The following is a 15,482-nucleotide window of genomic DNA, read 5'->3' as shown; positions in this document are numbered from 1 at the left end:
CTGATGAAACCAGTATTGTACAGCTTGATGTGATACAAATCATGTGATTGCAATGTTTGTATTCAGCATTGAGAGGCAACAGTAGATTAGATCATCCACCAACCTTATTATAGCCTTAAAGGGATATTAAAGACATTTTTTTTTATTAACATAAAAACACAATATACTTACCTGCTTTGCACAATGATATTGCACAAAGCGGCCCCTTAACTTTTCTTTGGTTTCCCCACGCAGGTTCTCTCTGCTCCTCCTCTCTTTCGAGTGATCCCATTGCAAGCTGTGTGCTATCGGGCAACCCATGCGGGCACGCTTCCAAGCCAGGCTGTGTGTGTCCATGAACACACACACAGAGCGGCTCGGCCCCACCTCACAGGATTTGGCTGACAGCAGCGGGAGCTTATGGCTCCCGCTGCTCTCAGTGTAACCTGAAAATCTAGAAAGAGTAGAGCAGGGCTGCTGGTGGGGGCAGCACTGGATCATGAGAGGTATCCGGGGGGAACAAGTAATGAGTTGTTTTTTTACCTTAATGAAAAGGAAAGCAAGGAGGTTAAAAACACCTAGACGTTAGAACTGCTTTAACCTCTTGCTAACCACGCAATGCTTTAATACTCACACGCTTATATCTGTGCATGGTGGCTCATTGCGTGCTCCCAGCACAGTGACCAAAGGTGTCCCAGACAGCTCCCGGGCCCCGATCATGTGACCACTGTGACTGTCAATCCCAGTGATCCTGTGATTGCGAAGTCCACCCCACCACCTGGCATTAATACCCAGTTAAAAAAGGGCTGCTGGCAGGACCAGGACCTTCTCCTTTAATAAACCACCAACATAAGAAGAATCTATAGGAAAACACAGAGGGAGATTTTCTAAAACTGGTGCACTCAGAATCTGGTGCAGCTGTGCATGGTAGTCAATCAGCTTCTAACTTGACAATAAAACATGGAAGCTGATTGGTTTCTATGTAGAGCTGCATCAGATTTTGCACTCTCCAGTTTTAGTAAATAACCCCCATAATGTTGCTTAACCACTAGCTGACCAGCTCACGCAGATATACTGTGGCAGGTTGGCTCTCCTGCATGAATTGACATACTTGTATGTCGGTCCGTGCAAGGATAGCCAGCGACCCGCGATCGCGGTGAGGGGAGGCAGAACAGGGAACTGCCTATATAAACAAGGCGATTCCCCGTTCTGCCAGATGACATGACATGACAGATATTTACTGTTCCCAGTGATCGGGAGCAGTGATTTCTGTCATGTTCCAGTGAGCCCATCCCCCCTACAGTTAGAACACACCCAGGGAACACACTTAACCCCTTAATCGCCCCTAGTGTTAACCCCTTCCCTGCCAGTGTCATTTTTACATTGATCAGTGTATTTTTATAGCATTGATCATCAATGTAATATGTCACTGGCTCCCAAAAAGTGTCCTTTTGGGTCATATTTGTCCGTCGATATGTCGCAGTCCCGCTAAAAATCACAGATCGCTGACATTACCAGTAAAAACAATAAAAAAAAATTTAAAAAGTCCCTAAACCTATGCGTAGTTTATAGACACACCAACTTTTGCGCAAACCAATCAATATACGTCTATTGCAATTTTTTTTACCAAAAATATGTAGAAGAATTTATATTGGCCTAAACTGATTAATACATTTTTTTTCGATAAGTATGTATTATAGTAGAAATTTAAAAAAAATTGTTGGTCTTTTTTGTTTATAGTGAAAAAAAATAAAAACCGCAGAGGTGATCAAATACCACCAAAAGAAAGCTCTTTGTGGGTAAAAACTGAGGTAAATTTTGTTTGGGTACAGCGTCACACGACCGCGCAATTGTTAGTTAAAGCGATGCAGTGCCATATCGCAAAAAATGGCCTAGTCAGGGGGCAAATCCTTTCCAGGGCTGAAGTATGTAATAAATGTCTGTTTTTTTCCTAATGCCCACAGGTCTTTACACCTCTATCTCAGAAAATCGCACCACAGTTAAAACTGTCATTGGTGGCCGGATTCTTCTCCCTTGTTCTTTGTGGTGGCCCACCAATGACGTCAGTGTTAGAGCTCATGCTTTACGAGATCTGGAGCGGTTTGTTATTGTTTATATTGCCATGTCAAAAGTCTGTTTCCCCAAGATCTCGTAAAGTTTGGGAAATCTCAAAAGATCTCACACTTTACACATGAGAGCTCATTGGAAGGCATTGGTGACGCAGCCTTCCCAGGGAGCAGTGGGGGGGCACTGGCTACATTACCAGTGCCTCGGAAACCCAGAGAAAATATAGTGTACATCCACACAAATAACTTTGACATATGACAAACTTGGGCTTATATATCAGCATGCAGAGGTGCATGCACCTGTGCTTTTTACGTTTGGGGGCAGGTAACCGATAGCTTTAAAGAGACACAATTAAGGGAAAAGCAGCAGTTTCTGCACATCGCTCTCCCCAGAGCCGCTGATGGGGCAGTACAGCTGGCCCTCCTGTATTGGGCCAAGACCCCATCAGTTCAAAGGCTGTACTGCCTTGTGACTCTTGTGGATCCCTCTGCAGCGCTGTCAGCTTTCTCCCTCAGGGTATGCTGCAGGGGGATCGGTTCTTGTATCTGCACCCCCTTCCACCTGCTCTCTGGTCCCCCCTGTGTGGTGCCTGCTTCCACAGCAGTACTGCCGTCTTTCCTCTATTCCCTTGCTGCGGGAACTCAGAAGGATCGGGTTTAGGAAGAGCTGGTAAATATTTCATACTGGTACTAATCCCTCCTGTGTCCATTCATCACTAAAGCATAGTAAACTGTGTTTACTATGCTTTAGTTTGTGAACGAATAGGAAGCCGCAGAGTGGAGAAAGGTGCTGATGAATCTATATCCTCAGTCCCTTTCTCTGTCTCAAATATAAGACATCAGGGGCTGTTTAGACCCCTGATAGTTTACCAAAGCCTCCCCAACAGGGCACTTAAAAAAGTGTAATACATAAATAAATACTACAATTTAAAAAAATAAATAAAAAAAAGGAAAGAAAAATTAAAAATCTATAAAATAGAAAATACAAAAAAATTAAAGGCTTGTTTACATGTGCTTCAGAGAGTATTTGACAGGCAGTGAAGAACCATATTGCCTACTGCCTGCTTTAACCCCGCACCACAACAACGTGCTTTGCATAGCAGTGCGGCTGTAGCATTTAAGCGAAAATTTGATACGTTCCATGGGGGCCCTTGTCTGGGAGGCTGTATGGGGCCCAGTGGTTTCTAACAACAGCCTTGGCTCCCCCCAAGCATGTACACTTACCCAGCTACAATACCTGCCTTCCCACACTGCTGAGCCCTTACTAATAGAACCAGACTTCTGAGGCTGGGCAACAAATGGTAACGGATGTAAAGTTATTTCTTTAATCAGATGGCATATAAAAAGTTTACAGCCAGTCATTAACATGCACTTGAAAGCTGCACTAAACTGACAGTTGCAATCCCCCTACCATCACACACAATATTACCAGCATGTGTCCAGTTTACAATACAAGTTCTTACCGTGATTTTGGTCAAACCGCCAGGCAGGCACGTGCGCATTGTGCTTCAGGGTGCTGTCAGCTGGCAGGGGCACAGTTACATAGATCGGGCCTTGTACCAACACGTCTGTCTTATTGCTGCTGAGTAAATGGATGCTGATGGCTGTGACTGGGATGAGATCAAACTTGCTGCTGTTCCCTGTGAACCAAAAAGATCCAGAATAAAATTAAAACAAAACAACTCTGTAGCAGAGCCCTTTGCTGATACCAGATCAGGCACATGTTAAACTGGTATTTATTGGGCATGGTATGGCCCTGTGTCTATTAATTGGCCCTTGTGGTTTAAAAAGGAACTGAAGCTGTGCCCAAAGAAAAGGCAAGCAGAAGGCAAAGGACTAGTCTCCAATATTGCCTGTGGTCTCTCTGCGACTGATCTTTCCCCCATTGATGATTTACCATGGCTTGTTCTGCACTGTGGCTGTGTATGGAGGTGGCCATCTCGGTGGGGGCAGGTCCTCGCTTTCTCATGTCACAGGCTCCAGCAAGAAAAACAATAGTGAGATCAACAAATATCACTCCAAATCTCCTGGGGCTAGCAGTCAGAGGCAGCAGTGCCTTAGATTTCACACTGCAGATATACAGATATAAGGCTGTAGGCATAGGTGTGCCTAGGCACCCTCACATACCAGGAAGTGCACTGCTATTTTTCAGGAGGCATTCAAGACTAAAGATACATTTTTCAGGGTACTGCTTAGGCCCAAATTACACTTTTAAAAGTTTCTTATAACACAGCAAATCTTTACTTTTTTTCTTTCAGATCAACTTTAGGAATTTCAATTGAACAAGGTCCCAGCTATACGTCAGGTCAAAAAGGGCAACAAATCCTTACGTAGTTTCCCAGTTCTCTGGGATAAAAGGTGCAAGTGGTAATTGTTACTATAATGTTGTTAGATACTGAAGTACTATGCTCTTTTTTATGGAATTCTGTAAGGCTTCAATAGACACAATGTGGCCCCCTGAAGCTTAATTGCAGTTAAATCGGTCCACTTTTTCAGTTGAGGGACCAATGTAGACTATAAAGCTTCAACATCATTTTTTAATTGTACAGTATGGAAATTCTCACAACTCATTATTGGTCCTTCTATTTAACAAGTGACCTGTACGGAGTTATTAGATGGGGCAGGTTAGTTCTTGGCTTTCATTTCTAAAACTGGTGACTTGCATAATAAATCACATCTGATTTTGGGGCTCCATGACCTAACAGAACATCTGAAATTGCAAGCAGGCACTTGCAGTTGCATGTTTTTATTACGGATGCCAATTAAACTATTTAAATTTGAGTGCAGAGGTAACTTAACTTGGTTTTTCATTAGAGTAGTCACAGTTATGACTATCCTGCAGTAAAAAGTTGCTCATTTATCATGGATGCCTCCTCTGAATTTTCTGTCTTGCTACAGTAATCCTGCAAGGGGCTGCTCTCTACTGATCCTGGGGGAATGATGACTATGGTCAGCTCTCTACTGATCCTGGGGGAATGAGGACTATGGTCAGCTCTCTACTGATCCTGGGGGAATGAGGACTATGGTCAGCTCTCTACTGATCCTGGGGGAATGAGGACTATGGTCAGCTCTCTACTGATCCTGGGGGAATGAGGACTATGGTCAGCTCTCTACTGATCCTGGGGGAATGAGGACTATGGTCAGCTCTCTACTGATCCTGGGGGAATGAGGACTATGGTCAGCTCTCTACTGATCCTGGGGGAATGAGGACTATGGTCAGCTCTCTACTGATCCTGGGGGAATGATGACTATGGTCAGCTCTCTACTGATCCTGGGGGAATGATGACTATGGTCAGCTCTCTACTGATCCTGGGGGAATGATGACTATGGCCAGCTCTCTACTGATCCTGGGGGAATGATGACTATGGCCAGCTCTCTACTGATCCTGGGGGAATGATGACTATGGCCAGCTCTCTACTGATCCTGGGGGAATGATGACTATGGCCAGCTCTCTACTGATCCTGGGGGAATGATGACTATGGCCAGCTCTCTACTGATCCTGGGGGAATGAGGACTATGGCCAGCTCTCTACTGATCCTGGGGGAATGATGACTATGGCCAGCTCTCTACTGATCCTGGGGGAATGAGGACTATGGCCAGCTCTCTACTGATCCTGGGGGAATGAGGACTATGGCCAGCTCTCTACTGATCCTGGGGGAATGAGGACTATGGCCAGCTCTCTACTGATCCTGGGGGAATGAGGACTATGGCCAGCTCTCCACTGATCCTGGGGGAATGAGGACTATGGCCAGCTCTCTACTGATCCTGGGGGAATGAGGACTATGGTCCGCTCTCTACTGATCCTGGGGGAATGAGGACTATGGCCAGCTCTCTACTGATCCTGGGGGAATGAGGACTATGGTCAGCTCTCTACTGATCCTGGGGGAATGAGGACTATGACCAGCTCTCTACTGATCCTGGGGGAATGAGGACTATGGCCAGCTCTCTACTGATCCTGGGGGAATGAGGACTATGGCCAGCTCTCTACTGATCCTGGGGGAATGAGGACCATGGTCCGCTCTCTACTGATCCTGGGGGAATGAGGACCATGGTCCGCTCTCTACTGATCCTGGGGGAATGAGGACCATGGTCCGCTCTCTACTGATCCTGGGGGAATGAGGACCATGGTCCGCTCTCTACTGATCCTGGGGGAATGAGGACCATGGTCCGCTCTCTACTGATCCTGGGGGAATGAGGACCATGGTCCGCTCTCTACTGATCCTGGGGGAATGAGGACCATGGTCCGCGCTCTACTGATCCTGGGGGAATGAGGACCATGGTCCGCTCTCTACTGATCCTGGGGGAATGAGGACCATGGTCCGCTCTCTACTGATCCTGGGGGAATGAGGACCATGGTCCGCTCTCCACTGATCCTGGGGGAATGAGGACCATGGTCCGCTCTCTACTGATCCTGGGGGAATGATGACCATGGTCTGCTCTCTACTGATCCTGGGGGAATGAGGACTGAGGACTATGGTCCGCTCTCTACTGATCCTGGGGGAATGAGGACTATGGTCCGCGCTCTACTGATCCTGGGGGAATGAGGACTATGGCCAGCTCTCTACTGATCCTGGGGGAATGAAGACTATGGTCAGCTCTCTACTGATCCTGGGGAATGAGGACTATGGTCCGCTCTCTACTGATCCTGGGGGAATGAGGACTATGGCCAGCTCTCTACTGATCTTGGGAAAATGACCATCAACTGTAAGATCCAGCTCAACAAATTTCAGCATGTTTCCAGGGATTGATCACCAAGAGGTGTCTACTGTATCCAATGATACAAAGATACTATTTATCATTCAACTGCTACATCAAAATGCAGCTTTTTGTACTGACATTCCACAAAGCAAGATTTCTGTTTCTCGAATTTACAAATCACAGTTAGGTAAAGAGATATTTTGATCAGCATTAAACTCCAGCAATAAACTCCAGATTAAGCAGAGAAGAAGTGAGGGCCTGGGCACACCTGTAGCGTGTTAGCATGCACCAAGTATGACATCTGACTTGGACATCTTGCCAAAACCCCATTCAGCAGCAGAATGGGGAGTGCCAGATTTCTAACTGAGCTCTTATAACTACTAAGCGTACCCTTGTTATTACGAGTCTGGCTTACACATACTGGCAGCTAAGTATGACTTGCTGCTGTCCAAGTAACAATTTCCACATTTTAGTCTTTCCTCTTAAAAACGCTAGCGTAGCAAAATACCACATTTCTTGACATCTGGATTAAAAGACTTCATACTTGGAAATTAGTTCAACTATGGCTGTTTACAAAGTTATTGCTGCCTAAGGCTAGAGCGGCCTCTGCCACCTACAAGTAGCTCCCTTCCCTTCACATTGTTGCCTGTACTGCCCCTGTACAAACTGGGGAAAACATGAAGATGCGGGAGGGGTCAATTTAAAGGATAAGTACGCTTTAAAGCCAGAATCACACCACACAACTGGCCCTCACAGCTAAAATTTAATTTCAAAGGGAACCTAACCTGGTCTAAAATGGGCTTAAAGTAATTCTAAAGGCAAACTTTTTATTTTTTAAAATAACAAACATATCATATTTACCTGCTACGTGAATTGGCTTTGTACAGAGCAGTCCTGATCCTCCTCTTCTTGGGTGCCCCGTCGGCGCTCCTGACTCCTCCCCCGCCAAGCTCCTCTATAGCAAGCCGCTTGCTATGAGGGTACTTGTGCATGCTCGCTCCCCAGCCAGCTCTGTGTATCCATAAGACACACAGAGCGTGACTTGGCCCCATCCCCTGCTCCCACCTCACTGGCTGTGGTTGACAGCAGCGGGAGCCAACGGCTGATGTTTCTGAGCCAATGAGGAAAGAGAACCGAGGGAGCCACTCTGCTCTTGTGCACTTTGCTGGATGGAGATCGGTGTCAGGTAAGTATTTAGGAGGGGCGGAGGTGATGGGCAGCTGCTTGCAGAAGGTTTTTTTTACCTGCATAGAATACATTAAGGTAAAAAACATTCTGCCTTTAAAACCACTTTAACATCAGTGCCGAAGAGTATGAAAAAACCTGAAGTAGTCACATGACCATGACGACACGCCTTGGGCGGAGTCGAGTGACGTTCTGCCAAAACTAGAGGTGACGCAGGAGCTGGGGCCCCGCTGTCCATAATACAGGCAAATACAATACAAATACAATCTTTGTCTTTTCATGCAAGTGCATTACTTTACAATAAAAGCTGTATTTTAACATACTACATGATGAGGGTATCCTGTGTTGCGTGAGCCAACCTTGTGGATTTAAAGGGCCATACGCCTGGAATGTGGAAGAGCTTATGATATCAGAGGATCAAAGGTAGCAAGTAGGTATGGAGGTGAGCTTGGTTTTGCACCCTAGTGTGGGGGAAGTGTGGTTTGACCTGGGATTGACAGGTCACACTTGGATGAGAGCGAATTTGTGAACGGTGGTGGGAGTCACCTGCATGACAGAAAAGGGTTGGCACGAAGGGTGGTTTATCATATATGAACTGCTTATCACTGTATGGAAGAAGAATATATGAAGGATAGTAATGTATTGTTGGATTAGGAGGGTAGGCGAAACAAATTAACACTTTTTTCGGTGCTGAAGAGTAGTCAACTTGTGGTGCCTTCCAGTACTTCTATTAGATTATCAGAATGATCCTCACCTCATCTGACAGAGCCACCCAATACCATTCAACTGTCAAAAGAAAGGTGAATGATAAAAGACGTAGTACTAGGTGGGCTAGAGTGTAAAAGTTGGCAGAGTGTAGTTGAGGCTTTATGTACAGCTTAAAAACAGAGATCCAGTGGCAACACAGGGGCTATTTTTATTTTTTTTTTAGGTCAGGTCAAGTTCAATTCAAATTTTAGCCTATTGATGTCTCAAGGGCAGTGGCTGCTACCCAAGCTGTCTCTTGACAGCGTGCTGAAACTGAAAACTGCACTCAGATCTTACAAGGTCAATGTAAAGTTTTCCCCCTTCCCTTGCTGGTTAGTGTGGCCACCCCTCACATCTTGTGGCAACAGGTTGGGGAAGGAGTCAGGTAGGGGTAGCCTCATGGTGACCAGATAGACTCTGGTTGTAAGTCTAAAACCGGCCATACACAGTTCGAACCCTACTGAACCGGCTGCAATTCAAACCATTAATGGGCAGGCTGAATGTACCAAGTTGATCGATCAACTTGGGTACAACCAGCCTGCCTAATTTGCTTGTGATTATCGCAAGCAGCTGCTATAGCCGTTAGCGATAATCACTGTCTTCTCCCAGCTGGGACGGCTTTCCCCACCCACTCCCACCCTGCCGCTGGAAAAAGAAAATTGCTCCGCAGGAGGGATTCCCCCGTCAACACTGTCTGTGTTGATAGGGGAATCATGCAAATTTCTTTACTGTAACCCCGTGGTTGCAGGAAAGAAATTCGCACCGTCTATGGCCTGCCTTATTCGTTAGCCACCTTTGGGAAAAAAGCTGATCTCCAGGTATGATCTTAATTACTTACATTGGTCTGAAGTTAGACCACTCCAAGTATGCTTATCTCACACCTGAGGGGGTCGCTGGCGAGGCTGACAATCAATCTAGTAGTCAGAGCTACTACAGCGATCGCTGCGATCTTCAAGGTCTTGTGCCGAGCGGCTGCCCCACTGCACACTTGGTACTGCCACCATTAACAGAACACCTTGTGTATTTTTCAGTGAACACAAAGCGTCCTCTGATTGGGCGAGATAAAAAAAATCACGATGTCACTGCGTATCCTCTTCACCTCGTAAAATCAGAAAACATCTTGTATTCATTGAAAAAAATACAAAGCTTCTGTAAATGGCGACAGTGTTAAGCAAGTGACCTCCTGCAGTCAGTGTGCAGTGGCTCAGTTCACGACCTGGAAGATTGCATTGCTCACTGTAGTAGCACTGACTACTACAGTGATCGTCAACCTCCACAGGGCCCCTTGGGTATGAGATATGCATACTTATTTTTAGTCCATGCTAAACCAACGTAAGAGTACAACTAAAATCATACCTGGAGTTCAGCTTGGTTAAAAGTATGGGGTTAAGTTTTTTTCCAGAATCATACCTATTGATGCCGCATCTGTCCCCCAGCGGATCAAAGACTGAGAACTGAGTGATCTAACACCGCAGGTCGCTCGGTTCTCGCAGCTCCCGGAGCAGAGAGCTGTTGACTGGTCAGTCACTGGCTCTCTGCTCTGCCAACCCGCGCTAACTGAAGCGCTGGGCTGTGGAGGGGGTGGGAACGGGAGCCAGCTTAGTGGCTCGCTGAGAGGCTGAGCCGGGCGCCGGTCCAGGCATGTGGGTGGATCCTGACTCCACTGTCGCGATCTCACCTGAGCCTGGACCGGGTCTGTGACGTCAGCAGATAGCAGACTTCAGCTCGATGTCTGCTGAAAACGGGTAACAGGAGTGCAGAGCGAACTGCACTCCTGTGATCCACAAAGAGAAGTACAGCAAAACAAGCTTTGGCTGTACTTCTCCCTTAAATAAAAAACAAAAAAAAAACAAAGACAAAACAAACCATGCACTATCTAGATCTAATGGAAGCTCATGATGTCAAAGATGGACACATGTACTATTTAAAGCCTACAGTAGGCTGGAGCACATCTGTTTGACAGTTACCAAGGCAGCACTGGCAGATGGTATGTTAGGAGTGATAGCTTTTCTGTCATTCTGTATCTGAGATGAGAACATCACTCTAGTGAGAAAATTCTGATGGTAACTGTCCAGCATATGTAGAAGAAACAGAGGCAACAGATTCGTTTAGGATATAAAAGTTGAACAACTACCGTATATACTCGAGTATAAGTCGATCCGAGTATAAGTCGAGGCCCTAATTTACCACAAAAAAATGGGAAAAACTTAGTGACCCGAGTATAAGACGAGGGTGAGAAATGCGCAGCTACTGTAAGTGGAAAAAGAGGGTCAACAATGCCCATTTGCATGCCTCACTGTGCCCATTTGCAGCCATAGGTCCCCCGAACTTCAATCTCGGTAGTTAAGAGTTCCTAGATGCACGCTAGCTGCAGCCAAAATTTGGGGTCTCTGAACCCAAAGGGTCCCGAAATGACATTGCTGCAGATGGACACAGTTGACCAACTTTGGGGCCCCGTATCTTGGGGCCACTTAGTGCTAGGAACCCTAAATTTGGTGTGCAAACCCAGTGGCACCATAAAATATCCAAAGCTGGGGTTTCCAGCACTAAGTGGCCCCGAGATACAGGGCCCCAAAAATTGGTTCAGAAAATGTCAAGCACTTTTCTGCAGCAGAGAATGACATTTTCCGAACCGGCTTTGGGGCCCTGTATCTCGGGGCCACTTGGTGCTAGGAACCCCGGCTTTGGATATGTTATGGTACCAGCTCCCCTGGGTCTGCACACCAAATGGCCCTGAGATACGGGGCCCCAAAGTCGGTTCAGAAAATGTCAAGCACTTTTCTGCAGCAGAGAATGACATTTTCCGAACCAATTTTGGGGCCCCGTATCTCGGGGCCACTTGGTGCTAGGAACCCCAGCTTTGGATATGTTATGGTACCAGTTCCACTGTGTTTGCACAAATTTGGGGTTCCTAGCACCAAGTGGCCCTGAGATACGGGGCCCCAAAATCGGTTCGGAAAATGAAATTTTTTGCTGCAGAAAAGTGCTTGACTCCAGTATAAGTCGAGGGGGGCACTTTCAGCACAAAAAAATGTGCTGAAAAACTCGACTTATACTCGAGTATATACGGTAGCTTGGAAATGTTTGTCAAATGAACCATCACAGTGAACGTAAAGCTTTTATCCATGGCAAAGACACGCCATATTCACTGTTACATAATAATCGGTGCTCAGCCTACCTGATGAGTTCCCATCTGATCCCTGTAAGTAGGGGAAACTCTCCACCTCTGATGATGTGGTGGCTGCAGTCAGGAAGGCAGCAAGGTCCTTATAGGTGGCATTGCCAGGCAGGTCCAAAGCACGTCTTGCAAAGTGAACCTGAGGCTGCAGACGTGACCCTGTGAGGGACAAAAAACACAATAATTGTTTAAACAATAAATACTGATCTCTACATAAAAGTAAAATTTCTTTACAAATAGTTTTAAAGTAGATGTAAACCCTCACATATACCCAGTGAAGTGAACAGCCTCGGATGATACATACAGATGAAACAAATCTACTTACATAAGTTTTACATGTCTATCTGCTGTCTTCAGCTTTATATATTCTTTAGAGTTCTTACATTGTGTTAAAATTTTCACTTCCTCATTCAGCTGTAGGAGTGGATTCTTGGTTTACACTGTGTGACAGATGATTGGAGGAAAGGCACACACCCCTACTTCTCATAGGCAGAAGAACAAAGATACTTTCAGAGCTGTGCTGTGACAAGCTCTCTGCTAATCCATTTATAGCACCCTCCCCGATACAAACTTCAGGCTGCTTTTATCTCCTGTCTCAGGGAACTTGTCAGCAGTTATCATGCTGATAACAGAGAAACAAAACAGCAGAAAGACACGGGGACGTAGGGCTTTGGCAAAATATAAGTAAACACTACAGATATATGCGCCCAGGTCAAAATTTCATGAATCGGGTTTACATCCACTTTAAGTGTTACTCTTAAAGTGACCCTGTCTGTTGCATCAAAAATTTAAATGTCAGCTCTCTGCAAATAGCTGTTACCGCTCTCTGTGCCCCCTTCCATTAGATCAGTCCAGAGCTGCAGCCCACTGGTGGACTCTTCAGCATTAAATACTTCAGGGAATGATACCATCCTATATCAGCTATAATGCTGCTCAGTCCGGTAGTGACATAAGGTCCGGAGGATAGAACCACGGTGTAAGGAAGGGGACACGGCCACCCGCCACTCCGAGGTGTTGAATGCCGAAGAGTCTGATGGAAGCCGCAGCGCTAGAATGGAAGCTAGGGGAATCAAGCTGCTGGAGGAGGCAAGTTTAAAATCTCTTCTATTTCCAGGGAACTGCTCTTTCAATTTTTGTAGCGACTATTGGGCCTAAACCGACGGTTTTGGACTTGTTAATTAGCTTCCTTTTAATATCAGTTAAAGTGTTTGTTAACCTAAAAAAATTTTAAAAAAATAAACAAAACAGGTCCTGTTCCCTTAAAGCATGTTATACAGCACAGAGCTTGTGCTGTGTAATTTGGCCCCTTCTATCACCTAAAAAAACCTGGCTGATCCTGCCTGGCTATGCCCTCCCCCTGTAAACTGACCACGGTATACCATGGCTGCTGAGCCCTGACACTGGTCAGTTTACGTGCCTCTTTCATCTGCAGTGCCCGCCTCCTCCCCGCTCTCATATCTACAATAAAATAATCCCATCCCCTCTGTAATATAATAATATGTGTCCCTGTGTCTGTTTTATAAAAAATACTATATGCCGATTGGTACCTATATCAGAGTGGCTCCCGGCGATCACACGACTCCTCAGCTCTCTTTCTCCTCCCCGGGTGACATCGACAGTGCTTGGCCCCGCCCGCTGGAGCTGTCAGCCGGGCGGAGGAGAGAGTCGAGGAGTCACGTGATCGCTGGGAGAAGCTCGGATATAGGTACAGATCAGCATATTTTTTTATGCAACACAGGCACAGGGACACTTATAGTACTGGGTTAACAGCCACTTTAAGATCTTTCAGGATTTATTGAAAGATACATATGACCAGCAGCTGACCTCTTCTGACCTGCATTTTCATAGACTTGCATGGGTAGAGAAGCAGTTCTGGCCCCAAACAACAGCCCATCAACACTGGCCCTTAAAGTGTTTGTTACCCCAATACTTCATATTCCTGATATGTTGCTGCTGTACCATGTACTTGTATGAAAAATTATCCTGTTATCTTTGTATTGCTTCCTTTGTGTAAAATCCCTGGTGTCCCCGCTAGTCCCTCTGCTTTCCTAATAAAAACTGACCACACTAAGCAGGAGAGCACTCAGTGGTCAGTTCCCTAGCTGTGCTGGGTACTCAGCCTGCTCTCCTCTAATGATCAGACTTGTGCTGACACAGCCATTCACTGGGAAGCTCAGTGTGATGCTGCTTTTCCTCCCCCAGCTTTGTTGCAGCTGAGAACAGAGAGGATGTGATCACTTATAAAACAAGGTATTTATAATGTATTTTTAAATCTATACAAAAATGTTTTGCCTTTCATTTCTATTTAAAACTGAATGAGTTTTACAAGGTGATCATTTACAATCACTTAAAAAACATATCTAAACCCTAATACAAAACTGATATATTTCTAAATGTGATGCCTGAATTAGTTTTCTTTGGCTTTCTTTCCTTTACTTTTACCTGATTATTTGGCCAACAAGTATTATTTTTCAACTTTAACAGACCAAGCTGTCCAGCAAAAATGGCAGTTACAGGGTTGAGAAATGCACAAGACGGAAAAAGTTGTTTAATTTTGGATTACGTTAATAATGTCTTTTTGTCATATTTGTTATGGTAGAAGGATTCATTTTTGGCATTTGTTTTGTATATTCGGATTTGTTTTGTATATTCGTTATCTTCAAATTGATTTGAATTTCAGAAAACAGCTATATTCATTCTATTCTAATCTATTTTACTCTTTTCTCATCATCCTCCTATTTCACTTTTATACTATAACACTGTATTTATTGCAATAGATTTCAAATAAATTTTCAAATTTTCTCAAATTCATTTCCAAATGTTTTAAATTTGTTATTTCGTTAGAATTTATTTCAGATTCAGTTAAATTCGTTACTATTGTGATTCGGCTAGAATACATCCGAATAACAAAAATTTTGTCTGAATTTCGATTTGTAACTAAACAAATTGCACAGGTCTAGTTGAGACAAACCATTTAACACCACTTGCCTGCCAAGTATAAAGTAAAAGAAAAGCCACAGACTCAGATCATGTCTGGTGATCTTGCCAGTAAGTCTGTTATCTTTCAACTTCCTTTAACAGACCAAGCTGTCCAGCGAAAATGGCAGTTAGAGGGTTGGGACAAACCATTGTTTGTCCCAACCCTGCCTGCTGACTGGAAAGTCAAAGAACGACCACAAAGGCTCATGTCATTTCTGTGCTAACTCCCTTCTAACCAAGTTCATTGTCGGTACATTCCTATGCAGCACACCTGTCTGGCTCCCAGTGCTGCCCCACCACTCTCTCCCAGTCTGAGTCCTGCTGTAAAGGGGATTATAAGAGGCTGATATTAGATCAAATTAAGGGACCTTCACTGCTTAATAATACACCATTAAATTTATATATTTTTAAATGTAAGCAGTGTAAGTACCTGAATCTGACCTGTTAGCCACTTGTAGTCCCCGTGCAGCAGGGCTGGGAGTATGAGAGGAAGAAGCAGTACAAAAAGCCAATCAGTTTGTCTGCTTGCTGATAGAAGGAGAAAACAGATGCGTTCATCATTGTGCTGTTTTTTTACTGTCCAATCACAGGTCTAGGGCGACAAGTCTAGGAGGACCTGGGCTCAGAGGAAATGTGTGAAATTAAAGTTG

General features: G+C 45.1%; 1 protein-coding gene across 1 annotated transcript in view; it reads right to left on the bottom strand.

Moving 5' to 3' along the window:
• The window catches only part of FAM171A1 (family with sequence similarity 171 member A1), a 177,194-nt gene that overhangs the window by 43,925 nt on the left and 117,787 nt on the right, over positions 1 to 15,482 (bottom strand). The window contains exons 4-5 of the mRNA XM_073629669.1: positions 11,854 to 12,012; positions 3,509 to 3,685 (exon numbers count right to left, since the gene is read on the bottom strand). Coding sequence (XP_073485770.1) covers positions 3,509 to 3,685; positions 11,854 to 12,012 — 336 coding nt within the window. The remainder of the gene's footprint in view (positions 1 to 3,508; positions 3,686 to 11,853; positions 12,013 to 15,482) is intronic.

Source organism: Aquarana catesbeiana, linkage group LG05, assembly GCF_042186555.1.
Source record: "Aquarana catesbeiana isolate 2022-GZ linkage group LG05, ASM4218655v1, whole genome shotgun sequence".
Classification (NCBI taxonomy): Eukaryota; Metazoa; Chordata; class Amphibia; order Anura; family Ranidae; genus Aquarana; species Aquarana catesbeiana.
This window is presented reverse-complemented; position numbering and strand designations above follow the sequence as displayed.